Here is a 21,956-nt window from a genome sequence, read left to right on the forward strand (position 1 = left end):
TCCCTGCTGGAGACGCGTGGGAGCCCAGGGAGCGGCTTCCACTTCCCGCGGGATCCCTGGAGAGGCCCGCAGAGCCAGCCCCCGCCCGAAACCCACCCCCCTCACCCCTTCCCCCTCTCCCCCTTCCGCTGCGTCTCTCTGGCCTCCGGCCCCACCCCTCCCACCCAAACCCCCCCACCCCTCCTCTCCCAATCCCCCCCCACCCCCCACCCACCGACGCCACCACGCCCCAGGCATCGGCGCCCTGGGGCCCCTCGGAGGGCGAGGGCGGGCTGTCCCAGGGCTCAGCGGCAGGCAAGAAGGGGTGGAGCCTGCTCTGCCTGTGGGCCTTCATAAGAGCCGCTGGCTGTCTGCGCCGGCCTCCTGGCTGGACCTGAACGCAGTGCGCAGGCCGGCTGAGGAGCAGGGGAGCCCTCCGGCCTCTCTCTGCCCGGGTCCGTCCGTGGAATTCCGGCCGGGGCTCCCCGCGATGGCTCTCCCGACACCTTCGGACGGCACCCTCCCCGCGGAAGCCCGAGGACGAGGACGGCGGAGGAGACTCGCCTGGACCCCGAGCCAAAGCCAGGCCCTGCGAGCCTGCTTTGAGCGGAACCCGTACCCGGGCATCGCCACCAGAGAACGGCTGGCCCAGGCCATCGGCGCTCCGGAGCCCAGGGTCCAGATCTGGTTTCAGAACGAGAGGTCACGCCAGCTGAGGCAGCACCGGCGGGAATCTCGGCCCTGGCCGGGGAGACGCGGCCCGCAAGAAGGCAGGCGAAAGCGGACCTCCGTCACCCCATCCCAGACGGCCCTGCTGCTCCGAGCCTTTGAGAAGGATCGCTTTCCCGGCATCGCCACCAGGGAGGGACTGGCCAGAGAGACGGGCCTCCCGGAGTCCAGGATTCACGTCTGGTTTCAGAACCGAAGGGCCAGGCACCCGGCACCGGGTGGCAGGGCGCCGGCGCACGCAGGCGGCCCCTGCAACTCGGCCCCCGGCGGGTGTCACCCTGCTCCCCGGTCGGTCGCCCCGGCAGGCGGGGATGCTGCCTACGCCGCCCTGGCTCCTCCGGAAGGGGCGCTCTCCCACCCTCAGGCGCCTCGGTGGCCTCCGCACCCCCCGAGCAAATGCCCGGGGGACCGCGACCCGCAGCGCGACGGCCTGCCGGGCCTGCCCGCTCAAGCTGGGCCACAGGGCCAAGGTGTGCTTGCGCCACCCCCGTCCCAGGGCAGTCCGTGGTGGGGCTGGGGCCAGGGGCCCCAGGTCGCCGGGGCCGCGTGGGAACCCCAAGCCGGGGCAGCTCCACCTCCCCAGCCCGCGCCCCCGCCCCCGGAGGGCTCCGCGCGGCAGGAGCAGAAGCGAGCCGTCCCGGCGCCCTCCCCACCGCCCCAGGAGCCCGGGCGCTCGTCCGCACTGCCCTCCGGCCTGCTGCTGGATGAGCTCCTGGCGTGCCCAGAGTTTCTGCAGCAGGCGCACCCTTTCCTAGAAACCGAGGCCCCGGGGGAGCTGCAGGACTTGGAAGAGCCCGCCGGGCTGGAACCACCCCTCAGCGAGGAAGAATACCGGGCCCTGCTGGAGGAGCTTTAGGACGCGGGCTGGGGACGGGGTCGGGGCAGGGCGGTGGCCTCTCTTTCGCGGGGAACCCCTGGCTGGGCACGGAGGGGCGTGTCTTCCCTCCGGGCTGACCCGCCTGGCATTCCTGCCTTCTAGGTCTGGGCCCGGTGAGAGCCCCCGCACAGCGGAGAACTGCCATTCTTTCCTGGGCGTCCCGGGGATCCCGGAGCCGGAGCCGGCCCAGGTACCAGCAGGTGGGCCGCCTACCGCGCACGCGCGGGTTTGCGGGCAGCCACCTGGCCTCCTCTGGGAGCAGCCCGGGCAGAGCTCTCTTGCCTTTCCGCCACCCCACCCCCGCCCGACCACCAGCGACCCCGCCGCCCCGGCAATGTGCGTCCTTCCCCGGGCTGGGTGGAGACCCCGGTCCCGAGAAACACCGGGCCCGGGCAGCGTCCAGGCCTTCTCTCCCTCCCGGGGCTCGCCCGCTCTGCGCCTCCGCTCCAGCGTCGCTCGCCCACCCGCGCCTCTGCGGCCTCCCAGGAGCTGCCACCATGGAGCGCCTGGCGGCTAAACGCAGACCCCCGACCCCGGGCACACCCGGGATGCTGACCCTTCCAGGCGGGAGGGAAGGCAGGCACAGATGGAGAGAGGAACCGGAGACCTAGAGGGAGGGAAGGATGGGCGGAGGGGACGTTGGAAGGCAGGGAGGGAGGGAGGGAGGGAGGGAGGGAGGGAGAGAGGGACTGACCGACAGAGAGAGGGAGGCAGTGAGGAACGGAGGGAATGACAGAGGGACCCAGGGACAGAGGGAGGGCGGGAGGGAGCAAGGGACAGAGGGAGGAGCGCAGGGGGAAAAAGCGGTCTCCGGCCTCCTGGAGCAACAGGACCCCCGCGCTCCGGGAAAACGGTCAGCGCCCGGCGCGGGCTGAGGGCTGGGCCCACCGCCGCCGCCGCCGCGGCCCGGCGGGGCACTCGTTCGCCCCGGTTCCGTCGCCCAAGGAATGGGCGGTTCCGTCAAAGAGAAAAGACGGACGGGGACGCGGGTTGCCGTCGGGTTTTCACCCACGTCGTTTACCGACCACACATCCCCAGGCCGAGCCCCGCAGCGGAGCGCCAGGCCCACCGCCCCGACCGCCGACCACAGAGGAGCCACACGCAGGACGACTGAAGCCTGATTTCGGATTCCACGTCGCTTGGCCCTCTGCAAGGGGGCCAGTTGCTCACGTCTCTCCGGCCCCCCCCCCCGAGGGGCTGACCGTGTTGACGGTTTGCTTCCGGAGCCCTGCGGGCACCCCGAAACATCCAGGGAAGGGTGGAAGAGCAGCATCCTGTCCTCGCCCTCCCTGCCAGCCTCCAAACGGGCCACACTGCAGACTCCCCACGCTGGGGGACACGGGAATCCATCGTCAGGCCATCACGCCGGGGATGTATCTTGTCTCTGGGGTTTCGCTCTGCTCTTCGACGGGAGCCACACACCTGCGTGTGTGAGACTGTCACGGCAACGGCGACACCCACAGGCATTGGGTGTCTTCACGGAGAGGGGGCCTGGAAAACTCAAGACTCACACGGAGGTTCATTTCCACACTCCACTCCACCCTTCCAGGCTGGTTTCTCCCTGCTGGAGACGCGTGGGAGCCCAGGGAGCGGCTTCCACTTCCCGCGGGATCCCTGGAGAGGCCCGCAGAGCCAGCCCCCGCCCGAAACCCACCCCCCTCACCCCTTCCCCCTCTCCCCCTTCCGCTGCGTCTCTCTGGCCTCCGGCCCCACCCCTCCCACCCAAACCCCCCCACCCCTCCTCTCCCAATCCCCCCCCACCCCCCACCCACCGACGCCACCACGCCCCAGGCATCGGCGCCCTGGGGCCCCTCGGAGGGCGAGGGCGGGCTGTCCCAGGGCTCAGCGGCAGGCAAGAAGGGGTGGAGCCTGCTCTGCCTGTGGGCCTTCATAAGAGCCGCTGGCTGTCTGCGCCGGCCTCCTGGCTGGACCTGAACGCAGTGCGCAGGCCGGCTGAGGAGCAGGGGAGCCCTCCGGCCTCTCTCTGCCCGGGTCCGTCCGTGGAATTCCGGCCGGGGCTCCCCGCGATGGCTCTCCCGACACCTTCGGACGGCACCCTCCCCGCGGAAGCCCGAGGACCAGGACGGCGGAGGAGACTCGCCTGGACCCCGAGCCAAAGCCAGGCCCTGCGAGCCTGCTTTGAGCGGAACCCGTACCCGGGCATCGCCACCAGAGAACGGCTGGCCCAGGCCATCGGCGCTCCGGAGCCCAGGGTCCAGATCTGGTTTCAGAACGAGAGGTCACGCCAGCTGAGGCAGCACCGGCGGGAATCTCGGCCCTGGCCGGGGAGACGCGGCCCGCAAGAAGGCAGGCGAAAGCGGACCTCCGTCACCCCATCCCAGACGGCCCTGCTGCTCCGAGCCTTTGAGAAGGATCGCTTTCCCGGCATCGCCACCAGGGAGGGACTGGCCAGAGAGACGGGCCTCCCGGAGTCCAGGATTCACGTCTGGTTTCAGAACCGAAGGGCCAGGCACCCGGCACCGGGTGGCAGGGCGCCGGCGCACGCAGGCGGCCCCTGCAACTCGGCCCCCGGCGGGTGTCACCCTGCTCCCCGGTCGGTCGCCCCGGCAGGCGGGGATGCTGCCTACGCCGCCCTGGCTCCTCCGGAAGGGGCGCTCTCCCACCCTCAGGCGCCTCGGTGGCCTCCGCACCCCCCGAGCAAATGCCCGGGGGACCGCGACCCGCAGCGCGACGGCCTGCCGGGCCTGCCCGCTCAAGCTGGGCCACAGGGCCAAGGTGTGCTTGCGCCACCCCCGTCCCAGGGCAGTCCGTGGTGGGGCTGGGGCCAGGGGCCCCAGGTCGCCGGGGCCGCGTGGGAACCCCAAGCCGGGGCAGCTCCACCTCCCCAGCCCGCGCCCCCGCCCCCGGAGGGCTCCGCGCGGCAGGAGCAGAAGCGAGCCGTCCCGGCGCCCTCCCCACCGCCCCAGGAGCCCGGGCGCTCGTCCGCACTGCCCTCCGGCCTGCTGCTGGATGAGCTCCTGGCGTGCCCAGAGTTTCTGCAGCAGGCGCACCCTTTCCTAGAAACCGAGGCCCCGGGGGAGCTGCAGGACTTGGAAGAGCCCGCCGGGCTGGAACCACCCCTCAGCGAGGAAGAATACCGGGCCCTGCTGGAGGAGCTTTAGGACGCGGGCTGGGGACGGGGTCGGGGCAGGGCGGTGGCCTCTCTTTCGCGGGGAACCCCTGGCTGGGCACGGAGGGGCGTGTCTTCCCTCCGGGCTGACCCGCCTGGCATTCCTGCCTTCTAGGTCTGGGCCCGGTGAGAGCCCCCGCACAGCGGAGAACTGCCATTCTTTCCTGGGCGTCCCGGGGATCCCGGAGCCGGAGCCGGCCCAGGTACCAGCAGGTGGGCCGCCTACCGCGCACGCGCGGGTTTGCGGGCAGCCACCTGGCCTCCTCTGGGAGCAGCCCGGGCAGAGCTCTCTTGCCTTTCCGCCACCCCACCCCCGCCCGACCACCAGCGACCCCGCCGCCCCGGCAATGTGCGTCCTTCCCCGGGCTGGGTGGAGACCCCGGTCCCGAGAAACACCGGGCCCGGGCAGCGTCCAGGCCCTCTCTCCCTCCCGGGGCTCGCCCGCTCTGCGCCTCCGCTCCAGCGTCGCTCGCCCACCCGCGCCTCTGCGGCCTCCCAGGAGCTGCCACCATGGAGCGCCTGGCGGCTAAACGCAGACCCCCGACCCCGGGCACACCCGGGATGCTGACCCTTCCAGGCGGGAGGGAAGGCAGGCACAGATGGAGAGAGGAACCGGAGACCTAGAGGGAGGGAAGGATGGGCGGAGGGGACGTTGGAAGGCAGGGAGGGAGGGAGGGAGGGAGGGAGGGAGGGAGAGAGGGACTGACCGACAGAGAGAGGGAGGCAGTGAGGAACGGAGGGAATGACAGAGGGACCCAGGGACAGAGGGAGGGCGGGAGGGAGCAAGGGACAGAGGGAGGAGCGCAGGGGGAAAAAGCGGTCTCCGGCCTCCTGGAGCAACAGGACCCCCGCGCTCCGGGAAAACGGTCAGCGCCCGGCGCGGGCTGAGGGCTGGGCCCACCGCCGCCGCCGCCGCGGCCCGGCGGGGCACTCGTTCGCCCCGGTTCCGTCGCCCAAGGAATGGGCGGTTCCGTCAAAGAGAAAAGACGGACGGGGACGCGGGTTGCCGTCGGGTTTTCACCCACGTCGTTTACCGACCACACATCCCCAGGCCGAGCCCCGCAGCGGAGCGCCAGGCCCACCGCCCCGACCGCCGACCACAGAGGAGCCACACGCAGGACGACTGAAGCCTGATTTCGGATTCCACGTCGCTTGGCCCTCTGCAAGGGGGCCAGTTGCTCACGTCTCTCCGGCCCCCCCCCCCGAGGGGCTGACCGTGTTGACGGTTTGCTTCCGGAGCCCTGCGGGCACCCCGAAACATCCAGGGAAGGGTGGAAGAGCAGCATCCTGTCCTCGCCCTCCCTGCCAGCCTCCAAACGGGCCACACTGCAGACTCCCCACGCTGGGGGACACGGGAATCCATCGTCAGGCCATCACGCCGGGGATGTATCTTGTCTCTGGGGTTTCGCTCTGCTCTTCGACGGGAGCCACACACCTGCGTGTGTGAGACTGTCACGGCAACGGCGACACCCACAGGCATTGGGTGTCTTCACGGAGAGGGGGCCTGGAAAACTCAAGACTCACACGGAGGTTCATTTCCACACTCCACTCCACCCTTCCAGGCTGGTTTCTCCCTGCTGGAGACGCGTGGGAGCCCAGGGAGCGGCTTCCACTTCCCGCGGGATCCCTGGAGAGGCCCGCAGAGCCAGCCCCCGCCCGAAACCCACCCCCCTCACCCCTTCCCCCTCTCCCCCTTCCGCTGCGTCTCTCTGGCCTCCGGCCCCACCCCTCCCACCCAAACCCCCCCACCCCTCCTCTCCCAATCCCCCCCCACCCCCCACCCGCCGACGCCACCACGCCCCAGGCATCGGCGCCCTGGGGCCCCTCGGAGGGCGAGGGCGGGCTGTCCCAGGGCTCAGCGGCAGGCAAGAAGGGGTGGAGCCTGCTCTGCCTGTGGGCCTTCATAAGAGCCGCTGGCTGTCTGCGCCGGCCTCCTGGCTGGACCTGAACGCAGTGCGCAGGCCGGCTGAGGAGCAGGGGAGCCCTCCGGCCTCTCTCTGCCCGGGTCCGTCCGTGGAATTCCGGCCGGGGCTCCCCGCGATGGCTCTCCCGACACCTTCGGACGGCACCCTCCCCGCGGAAGCCCGAGGACCAGGACGGCGGAGGAGACTCGCCTGGACCCCGAGCCAAAGCCAGGCCCTGCGAGCCTGCTTTGAGCGGAACCCGTACCCGGGCATCGCCACCAGAGAACGGCTGGCCCAGGCCATCGGCGCTCCGGAGCCCAGGGTCCAGATCTGGTTTCAGAACGAGAGGTCACGCCAGCTGAGGCAGCACCGGCGGGAATCTCGGCCCTGGCCGGGGAGACGCGGCCCGCAAGAAGGCAGGCGAAAGCGGACCTCCGTCACCCCATCCCAGACGGCCCTGCTGCTCCGAGCCTTTGAGAAGGATCGCTTTCCCGGCATCGCCACCAGGGAGGGACTGGCCAGAGAGACGGGCCTCCCGGAGTCCAGGATTCACGTCTGGTTTCAGAACCGAAGGGCCAGGCACCCGGCACCGGGTGGCAGGGCGCCGGCGCACGCAGGCGGCCCCTGCAACTCGGCCCCCGGCGGGTGTCACCCTGCTCCCCGGTCGGTCGCCCCGGCAGGCGGGGATGCTGCCTACGCCGCCCTGGCTCCTCCGGAAGGGGCGCTCTCCCACCCTCAGGCGCCTCGGTGGCCTCCGCACCCCCCGAGCAAATGCCCGGGGGACCGCGACCCGCAGCGCGACGGCCTGCCGGGCCTGCCCGCTCAAGCTGGGCCACAGGGCCAAGGTGTGCTTGCGCCACCCCCGTCCCAGGGCAGTCCGTGGTGGGGCTGGGGCCAGGGGCCCCAGGTCGCCGGGGCCGCGTGGGAACCCCAAGCCGGGGCAGCTCCACCTCCCCAGCCCGCGCCCCCGCCCCCGGAGGGCTCCGCGCGGCAGGAGCAGAAGCGAGCCGTCCCGGCGCCCTCCCCACCGCCCCAGGAGCCCGGGCGCTCGTCCGCACTGCCCTCCGGCCTGCTGCTGGATGAGCTCCTGGCGTGCCCAGAGTTTCTGCAGCAGGCGCACCCTTTCCTAGAAACCGAGGCCCCGGGGGAGCTGCAGGACTTGGAAGAGCCCGCCGGGCTGGAACCACCCCTCAGCGAGGAAGAATACCGGGCCCTGCTGGAGGAGCTTTAGGACGCGGGCTGGGGACGGGGTCGGGGCAGGGCGGTGGCCTCTCTTTCGCGGGGAACCCCTGGCTGGGCACGGAGGGGCGTGTCTTCCCTCCGGGCTGACCCGCCTGGCATTCCTGCCTTCTAGGTCTGGGCCCGGTGAGAGCCCCCGCACAGCGGAGAACTGCCATTCTTTCCTGGGCGTCCCGGGGATCCCGGAGCCGGAGCCGGCCCAGGTACCAGCAGGTGGGCCGCCTACCGCGCACGCGCGGGTTTGCGGGCAGCCACCTGGCCTCCTCTGGGAGCAGCCCGGGCAGAGCTCTCTTGCCTTTCCGCCACCCCACCCCCGCCCGACCACCAGCGACCCCGCCGCCCCGGCAATGTGCGTCCTTCCCCGGGCTGGGTGGAGACCCCGGTCCCGAGAAACACCGGGCCCGGGCAGCGTCCAGGCCCTCTCTCCCTCCCGGGGCTCGCCCGCTCTGCGCCTCCGCTCCAGCGTCGCTCGCCCACCCGCGCCTCTGCGGCCTCCCAGGAGCTGCCACCATGGAGCGCCTGGCGGCTAAACGCAGACCCCCGACCCCGGGCACACCCGGGATGCTGACCCTTCCAGGCGGGAGGGAAGGCAGGCACAGATGGAGAGAGGAACCGGAGACCTAGAGGGAGGGAAGGATGGGCGGAGGGGACGTTGGAAGGCAGGGAGGGAGGGAGGGAGGGAGGGACTGACCGACAGAGAGAGGGACTGACCGACAGAGAGAGGGAGGCAGTGAGGAACGGAGGGAATGACAGAGGGACCCAGGGACAGAGGGAGGGCGGGAGGGAGCAAGGGACAGAGGGAGGAGCGCAGGGAGAAAAAGCGGTCTCCGGCCTCCTGGAGCAACAGGACCCCCGCGCTCCGGGAAAACGGTCAGCGCCCGGCGCGGGCTGAGGGCTGGGCCCACCGCCGCCGCCGCCGCGGCCCGGCGGGGCACTCGTTCGCCCCGGTTCCGTCGCCCAAGGAATGGGCGGTTCCGTCAAAGAGAAAAGACGGACGGGGACGCGGGTTGCCGTCGGGTTTTCACCCACGTCGTTTACCGACCACACATCCCCAGGCCGAGCCCCGCAGCGGAGCGCCAGGCCCACCGCCCCGACCGCCGACCACAGAGGAGCCACACGCAGGACGACTGAAGCCTGATTTGGGATCTCGGGGTAGGAATGTGGTCAGACACCTGGCTCTGAACCAGTAATAAAGGGTGGGCAAGTGGGAACCCACCCACTCCATCAGCATGACGGCCTGGGGTTGTTTGTGTGGCCTCATTCTTTTAATGAGGTGGGCATGGGATATCTCGCAGGAAGTAGGCAGGAATCAAGCCCAGTGTCTGGTAACATGCACTGAACCCTATGTAGAAGGGGATTAGGTCGTGGGCGCTGGGCCTGTGTGCTCAGGGCAGTCTCTGCAAAGGCACAGATGGTGTTTTTGAACTGGACCTGGGGAGACAGGCCGGTGTTCACAAATGCTGTTTCCCCCAACTGGCAACCAGTGATTAAAACGCCTGAGTGGAGGTCTTACCTGCCTCAGTCTGGAGAGCTGGTGCTCTCTGGAAAGGTGGCTAATGTGTACTGTCTGCTGTCTCCCTGTCTGCCACTCCAAAACTTCAGGGAAAAAATAATCCAAGATTGTCAGGATGAGCCTGTTGAGGGTGGCACCTTTTGGGACAGGCTCTTCAGCCTGGCAGAGTCTGCTCCCCAGGCTTCTTGGGGAGCCTGGACTGCAAAAGCCTGCTTTGGGGAAGCAAATGAGAGATGTGTGTGTGAGCTGGGTGCCGGGCAGCATGCACAGACAGTGCTCTTCTCCCTGGCTCTTGTAGAACTTGTCCATGGCTTGTGTGATGGTCTCTTGGTAATTCCCACCCCCCCCCCCACCCCACAGATAAGATGAAGTCAGCATAGCCTGGGGGTGGGCAGATGTACAGGATCTACCCCAGGTCCCCTGGGCATGCCCACCTGCCTCCAACCTGTCAGGAAAAATATGTGAGGCCCCTTTTTGTTCTCTAAATGTTGGCAATGGTCTATTGCAGCCAAATGGGAACAGGCAGGCAGGAGAGTGTCTCATCTCGAAAAAAGTGGCTCCTGGAAGCTGCTGGGAGGTGGGAGAGGTCCCCCATACTCCCCCAACCTGTTCTATGAGCAGGAAAAGGGGCCTCTGTGACAGCCCTCCTCAGTGGTGCTCACTGTCTGAGGGGTGTCCTTGCCCAACCCAGGTGCACACCCATCTGAGATGGCCTTGCATGGACCAGGTTGGGAAGGTTCAGCTACAGCAACCACTGGAGCCTGCTCACACCTAGTGTCTCCACTCACGTGTGGAGCTAGATGTTCCTCCCTCCTGTAGTGGTATAGCCAGAGTGGCAGAGGGGACAAGTCATTGCTGCAGTTCCCACCTGGGTCTGAGTGGCGGTCAGGCTTGTGTGCCCATGTGTTTCCCAATTACCTGGTTCCATGTGGGGGCTTCATGAACAGGAGTGGTGCTTTTCCAGGCCTCTTTTCCATATACCAGCTACAGGCCCAGGTTTCCCAAGTTTCTGGAGCCCCTCTTCCAGCCTGGCAAGCATGGCATGTTGTAGGGGAAGGACATCAAGCCTACAGGCAGCAGAACCTGTCTGGGTATGTTCTCTAACCTGGAGGCCCCTGGTTGTTTACCTCTTTGAGTGAGAGTCAGCTTAGGATCTCAACATTCTTGCAGGACTTCAGAACTGTAGAGACAGTGGCCCAGGAGGGAACAGGGGCTGGGACTGGCAGCTAACCAGAGTGGTGGGGGTTGTAGGGCTCAGTTTGGTCTTGCAGGGAATTCAGGGAGGCTTGGATTTGCTGAAGCTCTGGACAAGCTTGGGCTTGGATATGGAAACAGCATAGAGCAGGGGCCCTTCTGCACACTGGACTCTGAGTAGTTGCACCCTGGTGCATCCATAGGTGTTCCCCACCTGGAGCACAGCTGTGGATAGAAGCAGGGAGAGCTGTGGAGGGAAGAGGAGGAGGAGGGAGTCTCAGGGCAGCCCCAGCATCCAGGCAGGGCCTCTGCAAGTGAGATGCAGATCCAGCCTGTTGGCCACTTAGCAGCTGCTTGGCCGGCTGCAGATCACCTGACCTCTGTTCACCAGTAAATGGGGGTTGCAGTAGCACTTACCTTCTGGGACTCCTGCAGCTTGAAGGGGCAGCAAACACCACGTGCTGAGAAAGTGCTGAACTCAGGCAAGCTTCTCCAAGAGCACCACAGCAGATTAACATCCAGCCTGTACAGGACACCATCAAATCTCCCCATCCCTCATTCCAACGGAAGAAAAGAGAGTCTCTGTCCTAGGGGAGCAAGCACAGGCCTATCTGTGCAGTGGGCACACGGCCCAGGTGGGGGAAAGGCCCTTGGATACATGCTGGTTTCACCAACCATCTGTGGGTTGGGTTTGGCCTGGACCCCTGTACCCCAGGAGGCCAGTAGCCCGCTGCATGAGAGGACTGGGAGGTGGGTGGGAGGTCTGAGCTTTGAGGGAAGCCATTATTTGGCCGCATGGGAAGTGGTGCAGGTGGTTGTTGGTGGCTCAGTTTTGCAGGACCTGGGTGATCACCCAAGGAGTGAAAATGGCCTTTTTATGAGAAGTTTCCAAAATTGATGCAAGCTCATCAGTCGAAAAGGTGAGTAATGCTGACAGTGGCTTCACCTGCCCCTTCCCCACAAGTAACTGGTGTTCAGAGGTGGATTTATTTCCTTCCCAGCCTTTCCCCTTTGCATGTAGCTGTGCATGTACTTTTGTGTGTAACATACACATGTTCCCTGGAGGGGTTACTTTTATTTTTTTATTTGGGGGGATAACTAGTGAGGCAGCCTGACACTTGCTTATCTTTTAAGTGTGGAGTCCTCTATGGAGTGGGATTGGGTACTTACTATCTGGCCTCTGCCAGCTCTTTGGCTGCCCCAGTTTCTGCCCTTCACAGACATGCTGGCCAGCTGTTGTGACATTCAGTGGACTTGCTTGCAGCTAGTGTGATGAGGCAAGTGGATCCAGGTGCATTATAAACTGAAAAAGCACACAACATGCAGAGGGAAAGGATAAATGACCATGTGTGTCCTGCTCTGCTAAAGTCCACGTCACATGACTGAGATGAAAAACATTTTTTCACCTAACATTTGGGCCCTGAGAAACGGCATCTATGTTTTACTTTTTATTTATAACAGAAGAAATACTGCCAGGCTTTCTTTTCCATTTTCCCCAACTCCCACTTTACCCCGTCAAGTTTACCTACCTCAGAGAGAAAGCGGAGCTCGCCTGGTTAATGAGAGCCTGAAATAATTTGAGCCAGGTCACTGTGTAAAGGTCGGACTGCTTCTGTCTCCTTGTGCCTCACTTGCGCAGCTCAGATATTTCATAGTTCCCTGTATACAGGTAGCTGTGTTACCCTCCTAGCTGCTTTCTTGGTTTGACACATGCATGAGAGCATGTGGGAGCACTTCAGGTCTAGGGTCGTGGGAGGACTGTTCTGCCAGCCCAGCTCATCCTCCAGCTCAGCCTGCAGCATGGCTTCCTCCATCTGATTCCAGGGTGGCAGATGGCAGGTCTCACACTGACCTCAAGTTTATGTGACTTTTTCCACCTCTGCTTTCCCAGACAGCCCCTGCTGTGGGACTTGTAAGGAGATTTGGGAAGTCAGTATCTACTTTTCTTGTGTGGGTGTTTTATAAATTAGAGCCCTGGAGGGGAATAAATGTTAGAGGTACTCCAAACCCCTAACATATAAACATCTAAGCCTGGCCCTTTTTTGGTGGTAAAATATATACAACATAAAACTTACCATTTTAACCATGTTTAAATGTACAGTTGAGTGGCGTCCAGTATAATGTGTTGTACAACCATCTCCTTTATCCATATCCACAACTTCTTTATCATCCTAAACTGAAACACCAAACCCATAAATAAGTCTTTGAATAGAAGACTGATGCATTTGACGCCATAAAAATTAACACTTTATAGGCAAGAAAAATGCCTCAAAGTCAAAGTCAACAGACTGGGGAAATAGATCTGCAACATACCTGACAAACAAAAAGCTAATTTGGGTAATATATACATATATATGTTTATATATTTATATATATTTATAAATTTATATATATTTATATTCATTTATATATATGTAGCTATATAGCTATCCTAAATTATTGAAAGACCAACAGCCAAATTGAAAAATGGACAAGGGATGTAAAGAAACAGTTCAAAGAAACATGTAGATTTTTAAATACTTGCTAATTTTTTTACTGTGGTAAAATATGTGTAACAGAAAATTTAAGTATGTTAAGTATAAATACATTGTTGTGCAACTATCACCACTATCCCTTCCAAACCTGTCTTATCATCCCAAAGTGAAACTCTTATCCACGGAACAATAGCTCCCCTTTCCCTTTCCCCCCATCCCCTGGAAACCACATCCTACTTTCTGTGTCTATGAATTTAACTGCTGTAGATACGCTATAAAAGTGGAAAGCATGGAATATTTGCATTTTTTTTGTTTTAATATTTTCAAGGTTTATGTTGTAGCATGTATTAGAATTTCTTTTTAAGGCTGAATAATATACCATTGTGTGTATTGATCATACTTGCTTATCCATTCATCTGAAGATGGACATTTGGGCTTTTTCTACCCTTTGGCTCTTGTGAATGCTGCTATAAACAGGGGTGTGCAAATTCCCACTTTCAGTTTTTTGGGGTATATACCCAGATGTGGAATTACTGGATCATACGGTGATTACTGTTTTCCACAGTGGCTGTGCCATCTTACTTTCCCACCAGCAGTGTGCAGGAGTCCTGACTTCTCCACGTCCAGCATTTGCTGTTCTCTGGGGCTTTGTTGCTTTGGTTTGCTGGTGGCAGTTTTTATGATGGCAGCTATACTTATATTTGTCAGTTGGTATTGCATTGTGGTTTGGATTTACATTTTTCTCTTGATTAGTGATGCTCAGCACCTTATACTGTGCTTACTGGTCATATGTATATATTCTTTAAAGAAATGCGTATTTTAAAACCTTTGCTCATGTTTAAATTGGATTGTTTTGTTGTTGCTGAGGTCTTTATGTGGCCTGGATATTAATTACTTATCAAATATATAATGGTGAATATTTTTTTCCCTCCGTGAATTGTATTTTCAATCTATTGATTATAACTTCAGATACATACAAGCTTGGCACTTTGATGAATATTTTTATGTATTTTTTGTTGTTGTTGTCTGTGCTTTCACTGTCATATCCAAGAAGTTATTGCCAGATTCTATGTTATGAAACATTTTTCCTATGTTTTCTTCTAAGGGTTTTATAGTTTTAGCGCTTACAATTAGATGTTCTGTCCATTTTAAATTAAGTTTTTTATATGGTGTAAAGTAAGGGTCCAACTTTATTGTGTTCCATGTAAATATTCATTTTTAACACCATTAAAATATATTGTCTTTTCCCCATTGAATAGTGTTGACACCCTTGTTAAAAATCATGACCGTGTTCTTTGGTTCTTTATTTCTATTGCATTGGTCTTTATGTCTGTGTCTATGCTGGCACAGCCTCGGTTTGGGTACTGAAGCACTGCAGTAAGTTTGAAACCAGGAGGTGTTAGTCCTCTAACTTTGTTAGTTTTTAAGATTGGTTTGGCTACTTGGGGTTTTTTGAGATTTCATTGGAATTTTAGAATAGGTTTCTCTATTTTTGCAATTATTGGAATTTTTGTAGTGATTTTATTGAATCTGTAGATGACTATAGATAACAATGGCATCTTGACAAGGTTTTGTCTTCCATTCCATACACACATGATTTCTTTTCATTTATTTGTGTCATCTTTAATACTTTTCTGCAATGTTTATAGTTTTGCTGTACAGGTTTTTCATTTCCTTGGTGAAGTCGGTTTCTAAGTATTTTATTCTTTTGTGCTATCAAATGATACTGTTCTCTTGATTTCTTCTTCAGATAGTTTGTTATCGTAGAAATACAACCAATTTTTGTGTGTTGATTTTGTATCCTGCAGTTTTGCTGAATGTTATTTATTGCATCTGATAGTTTATCTCACAGAAACTAAAAGATTTTTAATATATAAGATTATGTCATCTGCGAACAGAAAATTTTATTTTTTAAAAAATTGGAATATCTTTTATTATTTTACTTGCCTTATTGTTTTAACTAACTAGAACCTTCAGTACTGTATTAAATAGAAGTAGTAAAAGCAGGAATCCTTGATTTTGCTCTTAGGGTAAAAGCTTTCGGTCTCATTATAATGTTAGCTGTGTGTTTTTTTTTAATATAATCTTATGTTAAGGTGCTTTATTCCTTTTTATAGCTTATTAAGAACATTTTGTCATGAATGTGGGTTAAATTTTGACAAATGCTTTTTCTTCTTTGATTAAGATGATCACATGAGGGTTTTTTCCTTCTTTATGTTAATGTGATATTACGCTGATTTTCATGTGTTGGAACATACTTTTATTTCAGGAGTCAATTATGCTCATTCATAGTGTATAATCCTTTTAATGTACTGCAAAATTGGTATTGCTGGTATTTTGTTGAGGATTTTTGCATCAGCATTTGTGAGGGATGTTTGTTTGTAGTTTTCTTATGGTACCTTTGTCTGGCTTGGTGTCAGGGTAATACTGGCCTCATAGAATAAGTTAGAAAATGTTACCTCCTCTTCAACGTTTTGAAAAAGTTTGAGAAAAACTGGTGTTTATTCTGCTTTAAACGTTGGGTAGAATTCAACGGTGAAGCCATCTGGTCCAGGCTTTTCTTTGTTGCTGGGTTTCTGATTACTGATGCCATCTTCCTGCTGAATCTCCTTGCTGAATAGGTTTATTCAACTTTTCTGATTCAGTCTTAGTAGGTTTTTTGTTTCTAGGAATTTGTTCATTTTATTTAAGTTATTCAATTTTTTAGTGTATAGTTCCTTATGGTCCTCTCCTACATCCTTTTTTTACTCCAAAAATTTGTTAGTAATGTACCTATTTTATTTTTGAGTTTAGTAATTTGAGTATTCCCTTTTTTTCTTACTTGATCTAGATAAAGTTTTGTCAGTTTTGACCTTTTTCAGAGAACAAACTCTGCTTTGTTGATTTTTGATGTTGTTTTTCTGTTCTCGATTTCACTTATTTCCACTGCTATCTTCATCATTTATTAGATTCTACTAGCTTTTAGTTGTCCCTCTTTGAGTAGTCCCTCTTTCCACTGCTATCTTTGTCATTTGTTAGATTCTGCTAGCTTTTAGTTGTCCCTCTTTTAGTTGTCCCTCTTTTTCCCTCTGTTTTTAGCTCCTTACGAGTAAAGTTGTTGATTTGGTATCTTATTTTTTATAATCATTTATAGCTATAAATCTTTCCCTTATGCTATGGTTTTTGATGTATCTCTTTGGTATTTCATATTTTTAATTTGTCTCTAGATATTTTCTATTTTCTCTTGTGATTTCTTCTTTTATCCATCCTTGAGTGTTTAATACCTATATTTTTAGACATAAAATGTGTAACCTACAAAATTTTCTTGATTTGTTATAGGTTTATTTGTTGTAAGTTTTTATTTCAGAATTAATGTGTGTATCAACATTTGTTATGTTCTCATAAACTTTGTAATACATGGAGATTCCTGCTCCACATATGTAAGCCTCTACATGAATATTATTTTGAAGCATTTAACCTTTTGTTTTAATATTTTGAAGGTCTAAATTAAATTGAGATTTTGGTTTCTGAGATGATATCATGGTAGGTGACTGATAAATGCTTAAAAATTAGCCAAAACTTAAGTTAAAGTTTACCTTCAAGATTGAACCTGAGTGAGTCGCCCTGTATTGCTGGTAATAAAAAATAAGTCTTTAATGGTATAAAAGCAAACTTCAGAGAATGTTTTTTCCCTGTTGGACATCTAAATTAAAAGCTGTAAAAAATTTTGATGTCCTGATGCATTTTTTACTTTAGAATTCTGACTTTTTCTGGTTAAAATTTTTCCAAACAGATTCCTGTGTATTTGAAAGACAAATAATTTTTTTAGTTGAAATGCTTAAGCAGTTAAATAAGGCCATGAAACTTTCTTGAACTTGTGGGAATCCATGAGAAAATCTGACATTGTGTTCTACTGTCTTGGAAGGTAGAAATATCGCTTGACTTCTGTTTTGCTGACAAGAAATGTGGTCCTGACAAGGCTACCTGGGACAATGACCTCACAGAAAACGCTGGAGCCCATCTGTTTCCAATCTGCTGTTTCCCAAAAATTAGGGAAGTTCAGCTTTCCCTTTGATACTCTCTGTTTCTAACAACCCCAATGCCAGGGCTGTCCTGCTTCTACAAGTGACAATGACAAATATAGACCTGAAGGAAGATGAGCTGATGGCATTCCCAGCTTATTACCACTCCTTGGGGGCCTTATCTCACATACATGGATTCAACTCATAGACTCAGCTGGGTTAGTATTATTCAGCTACATTAGAAGTGACTGCTTAAGACTCAGGTGTGTGGTGAAATGAGGCAGAATTTTCTCAACGGAGTGTTAGAATTTTCTCCTCATAATTACCATCTTACTATCACTAAATCATAGCTAAAATAAGGAAATTATTCAAGAAGAAATAGAAATGTAATCTTATGAGGACATAAATTTAGAGATTTGTGGAAAGCCCTTCATAATTTTATGGTGTTCTCTTTGAGCTGTGATTATAGTTGACATTTCATTATAATATGTTAGCTGTTCTAGACTTTATGCATTTATGTAAAGTTTTCTTTGTTGTACTTTATGTTCTGGGATACATGGGCAGAACATGCAGGTTTGTTACATAGGTATACACGTGCCATGGTGGTTGGCTGCACCCATCAACCTGTCATCTACATTAGGTATTTTTCCTTATGCTATTCCTCCCCCAGCCTCCCACCCTCCGGCAGGCCCCAGTGTGTGATGTTCCCCTCCCTGTGTCCATGTGTTCTCATTGTTCAACTCCCACTTACGAGTGAGAACCTGCAGTGTTTGATTTTCTTTTCTTCTTTTTTTTTTTTTTTGAGAAAAAATTTCACTCTTTTTGCCCAGGTTGGAGTGCAATGGCATGATCTTGAGTTACCCCAACCTCTGCCTCCCAGGTCCAAGTGACTTTCCTGCCTCAGCCTCCCAAGTAGCTAGGATTACAGGCATGTGCCAACATGCCTGGCTAATTGTTTGTATTTCTAGTAGAGTCGGGGTTTCTCCATGTTGGCCAGACTGGTCTCAAACTCCCCACCTCGGCCTCCCAGAGTTCTGAGACTACAGGTGTGAGACAGTGCTCCTGGTCTGGTTTTCTTTTCTTGTGTTAGTTTGCTGAGAATGATGGTTTCCAGCTTCATCCATGTCCCTGGAAAGGACATAAATGCATAGTATTCCATGGTGTATACGTGCCACATTTTCTTTATCCAATTGATCATTGATGGGGATTTGGGTTGGTTCCAAGTCTTTGCTATTGTGAACAGTGCTGAAATAAACATACAGTGCATGTGTCTTTATAGTATAATAATTTATAATGCTTTGTGTATATACCCCATAATGGGATTGCTGGGTCAAATGGTATTTCTGGTTCTAGATCCTTGAGGAATTGTCACACTGTCTTCCATAACGACTGATCTAATTTACATTCCCACCAACAGTGTAAAAGCATTCCTATTTCTCCACAGCTTCGTCAGCAACTGTTGTTTCCTGACTTTTTAATAATCGCCATTCTAACAGGTGTGAGATGGTATCTCATTGCGGTTTTGATTTGCATTTATCTAATGACCAGTGTTGATGAGCTTTTTTTTCATATGTTTGTTGGCTGCATAAATGTCTTCGTTTGAGAAGTGTCTGTTCGTTTCCTTTGCCCAGTTTTCGATGGGGTTGTTTTTTTCTTGTAAATTTGTTCAAGTTCTTTGTAGATTCTGGATATTAGCCCTTTGTTATACAGATTGCAAAAATTTTCTCCCAATCTGTAGGTTGTCTGTTCACTCTGATGATAGTTTATTTTGCCGTGCAGAAGCTCTTTAGTTTAATTATATCCCATTTGTCAATTTTGGCTTTTGTTGCCATTGCTTTTGGTGTTTTAGTCATAAAGTATTTGCCCATGCCTATGTCCTGAATGGTATTGCCTAGGTTTTCTTCCAGGGTTTTCATGGTTTTAGGTCTTATGTTTAAATCTTTATTCCATCTTGAGTTTTTTTTTGTATAAGGTGTAAGGAAGATGTCTAGTTTCAGTTTTCTGCATATGGTTAGCCAGTTTTCCCAACGCGATTTATTAAATAAGGAATCCTTTCCCCATTGCTTGTGTTTGTCAGGTTTGTCAAAGATCAGATGGTTGTATGTGTGTGGTCTTATTTCAGAGTTCTCTATTCTGTTTCATTGGTCTATGTGTCTGTTTTTGTACCAGTACCATGCTGTTTTGGTTACTGTAGCCGTATAGTATAGTTTGAAGTTGGGTAGTGTGATGCCTCCAGCTTTGCTCTTTTTGTTTAGAATTATGATGGCTATTTGGGCTCTTTTTTGGTTCATGAGAATTGTAAAATAGTTTCTTCTAATTCTGTGAAGAATGTCATTGGTAGTTTAATGGGCATAGCATTGAATTCTTTTATAAATTACTTTGGGCAGTATGGCCATTTTCATGAATTAATTCCCTAACCATGAGCATGAAATGCTTCTCCATTTGTTTGAGTCCTATCTGATTTCTCTGGGCAGTGGTTTGTAGTCCTCCTTGAAGAGGTTCTTCACTTCACTTGTTAGCTGTATTCCTATGTATTTTATTCTCTTTGTAGCAATTGTGAATGAAGTTCATTCATGATTTGGCTCTCTACTTGACTGTTGTTGGTGTATAGAAATACTAGCGATTTTTGCACACTGATTTTGTATCCTGAGATTCTGTTGATGTGGTTCATCAGCTTAAGAAGCTTTTGGGCTGAGATGATGGGGTTTTCTAGATACAGGATCATGTCATCTGCAAACAAAGATAATTTGACTTCCTCTCTTCCTATTTAAATACATTTATTTCTTTCTCCTGCCTGATTTCCCTGGCCAGAAATTCCAGTACTGTGTTGAATAGGAGTGGTGAGAGAGGCCATCCTTGTTTTGTGCCAGTTTTCAAGGGGAAAGCTTCCAGCTTTTGCTCATTCAGTATGATATTGGCTGTGGGTTTGTCATATATGGCTCTTATTATTTTGAGGTGTGATCCTTCAACAGCTGGTGTATTGAGAGTTTTTGACATGAAGGGATGTTGAATTTTATTGAAGGCCTTTTCTGCATCTGTTGAGATAATCATGTTGTTTTTGTGTTTAGTTCTGTTTATATGAGGAATTACATTTATAGATTTGCCTGTGTTGAACCAACCTTGTATCCCAGGGATGAAGCCATCTTGATCGTGGTGGGTCAAGTTACCCTTATCAGTCTTAGGTTCAGTCTTTTTACATAATCCCATATTTCTTGAAGGTTTTGTTCATTCTTTTTTGTTCTTTTTTCTCTATTTTTCTCTTCCTGTCTTAGATAGATAGTTTTGAAGCTCTGAGATTCTTTCCTCCACTTGGCCTGTTCTGCTAGTGATACTTGTGGTTGCATTGTGAAGTTCTTGTGTTATGTTTCTCACCTCCATCAGGTCAGTTATGTTCCTCTCTAAACTGAATATTCTGGTTATCAGCTTCTGTAATTTCTTTTACAATTTTTAGCTTCTTTGCATTAAGTTAGAACATGCTTCTTTAGCTCAGTGAGGTTTGTTATTACCCACCTCCTAAAGCCTACTTTTGTCAATTCAGCCATCTCAGCCTGGGGTCAGTTCTGTGCCCTTGCTGGGGAGGTGTTGTCATCATTTAGAGGAGAAGAGGCATTCTGCCTTTTTGAGTTTTCACCGTTTTTGTGTTGATGCTTCCTCATCTTTGTGGGCTTATCTACCTTTGATCTTTGACATTGCTGACCTTTGAATGGGGCTTTTGTGGGGTCTTTTTTGTTGATATTGTTGTTTCTGTTTTCTATTTGTTTTTAAGAGTCAGACCACTCTTCCCTAGGTGTGCTGTGGTTTTCTGGGGGTCCACTTTTGACCCTCGTCACCTCAGTCTCTCCTGCATCTGGAGGTATCACCAGTGAAGGCTGCAAAACAGCAAAGATGGCAGCCTGTTCCTTCCTCTGGGAGCACCAGTCCAAGGGGATACTGACTTGCTGCCAGCTGGAACGCTCCTGTAGGAGGTGTCTGGAGACCCCTGTTGGGAGGTCTTGCCCAGTCAGGAGGAACAGGATCAGGGACTGCTTAAAGAAGCAGTCTGGCTGCCCTTTGGCAGAGCAGGTGTGCTGTGCTGATCCCCAGGAGTCTCCAGAGCCAGCAGGCTGGAAAGGCTCAGTCGGCTGAACTGGGGAGACAGCTGCTACCCCTTTCCCTGGGGACTTCACCTCAGGGAGAAATCAGGGTTCTGTCCATAGAACTCTGGCTGGAGTTGCTAAAATTCCGATGGGGAGGCCCTGTCCAGTGAGGAGGGATGGATTTTGGTCTCACTTAAAGAAGCAGCCTGGCCATGATCAGGTTCAGCAGCTGTGCTGTGTTATGGGGAACTCTTCCTGGTCCCTGGTGCCAGCAGGCTAGAGTGGCCAACTCAAACCACAGACATCACGGCTGCCCTCCCCCTGGGAAATTGGTCCATCTCCGGCTGTCTCCAGCCTGCTGCCACTGGCCAGCTGGAATTCCCAGCCAATGGGTCTTATGAGGTGCTGTGGGAGTGGGCCTCAGAATGATGTCGCTTGGCTCCCTGGCTTCAGACCCCTTCCTAGGGGAATGCATGGATTTGTCTCTCGCTTTGCTGGAATTCTTGGGGCAGAGGATGTAAAACTCCTGGGTTTCCACGCATGCCCCAGTGAGCCAGCGAGCACTCCACTGAGACTCCACACAGCTCTGTGCTTCAGACCCAAGGCCATGGCTGAGCTCACCAGGGGACCTCCTGATCTGCAGGTTGCAAAGATCCGTGGGAGAAGCATGGTTTCCCGGGCAGAGTCGCATAATCACTCACCGCCTCCCTTGGCTGCGAGTGGGGGCTCCCCTAGCTCCATGTCACACCTGGGTGGGCCATCGCCCCGCTTGCTTTTCCTCACTCCCTGTGGGTCAAGCTGTCTGCCTAGTCAGTCCCAATGCAAGAACCTGGATACCTC

At 54.1% G+C, this 21,956-nt stretch overlaps 3 protein-coding genes across 13 annotated transcripts; all 3 read left to right on the forward strand.

The window, feature by feature from the left end:
- The first annotated feature begins 2 nt into the window (after nt 1-2).
- LOC134731670 (double homeobox protein 1-like) lies at nt 3-3,019 on the forward strand. 2 transcript variants are annotated; one of them, XM_063611489.1, is made up of 3 exons: nt 3-1,178; nt 1,688-1,785; nt 2,624-3,019. In XM_063611489.1, the coding sequence occupies exons 1-3, from the start codon at nt 470-472 to the stop codon at nt 3,017-3,019; spliced, it is 1,203 nt and encodes a 400-aa protein (XP_063467559.1). In that variant the 5' UTR covers nt 3-469. The 2 variants fall into 2 exon arrangements, with proteins under 2 accessions (XP_063467559.1, XP_063467560.1); XM_063611490.1 differs by having other exon boundaries at nt 1,688-1,775; nt 2,624-2,829.
- A 126-nt stretch (nt 3,020-3,145) lies between these two features.
- LOC134731672 (double homeobox protein 1-like) lies at nt 3,146-6,162 on the forward strand. 2 transcript variants are annotated; one of them, XM_063611493.1, is made up of 3 exons: nt 3,146-4,321; nt 4,831-4,928; nt 5,767-6,162. In XM_063611493.1, exons 1-3 carry the CDS (start codon nt 3,613-3,615, stop codon nt 6,160-6,162), a joined length of 1,203 nt encoding a protein of 400 aa, XP_063467563.1. In that variant the 5' UTR covers nt 3,146-3,612. The 2 variants fall into 2 exon arrangements, with proteins under 2 accessions (XP_063467563.1, XP_063467564.1); XM_063611494.1 differs by having other exon boundaries at nt 4,831-4,918; nt 5,767-5,972.
- Nucleotides 6,163-6,288: 126 nt separating this feature from the next.
- On the forward strand, nt 6,289-11,485 carry LOC134731674 (double homeobox protein 4-like protein 2). 9 transcript variants are annotated; one of them, XR_010114141.1, is made up of 6 exons: nt 6,289-7,464; nt 7,974-8,071; nt 8,914-9,010; nt 10,356-10,462; nt 11,001-11,200; nt 11,396-11,436. XR_010114141.1 is itself a non-coding variant. In XM_063611499.1 (5 exons), exons 1-5 carry the CDS (start codon nt 6,756-6,758, stop codon nt 11,444-11,446), a joined length of 1,062 nt encoding a protein of 353 aa, XP_063467569.1. In that variant the 5' UTR covers nt 6,289-6,755; the 3' UTR covers nt 11,447-11,485. The 9 variants fall into 9 exon arrangements, 8 of the variants coding, with proteins under 8 accessions (XP_063467569.1, XP_063467570.1, XP_063467574.1 ...); XM_063611499.1 differs by lacking the exon at nt 11,001-11,200 and having other exon boundaries at nt 11,396-11,485; XM_063611500.1 differs by lacking the exon at nt 11,396-11,436 and having other exon boundaries at nt 11,001-11,288.
- Nucleotides 11,486-21,956: the final 10,471 nt, after the last annotated feature.

Source organism: Symphalangus syndactylus, chromosome 10 (assembly GCF_028878055.3).
Source record: "Symphalangus syndactylus isolate Jambi chromosome 10, NHGRI_mSymSyn1-v2.1_pri, whole genome shotgun sequence".
Lineage (NCBI taxonomy): Eukaryota > Metazoa > Chordata > Mammalia > Primates > Hylobatidae > Symphalangus > Symphalangus syndactylus.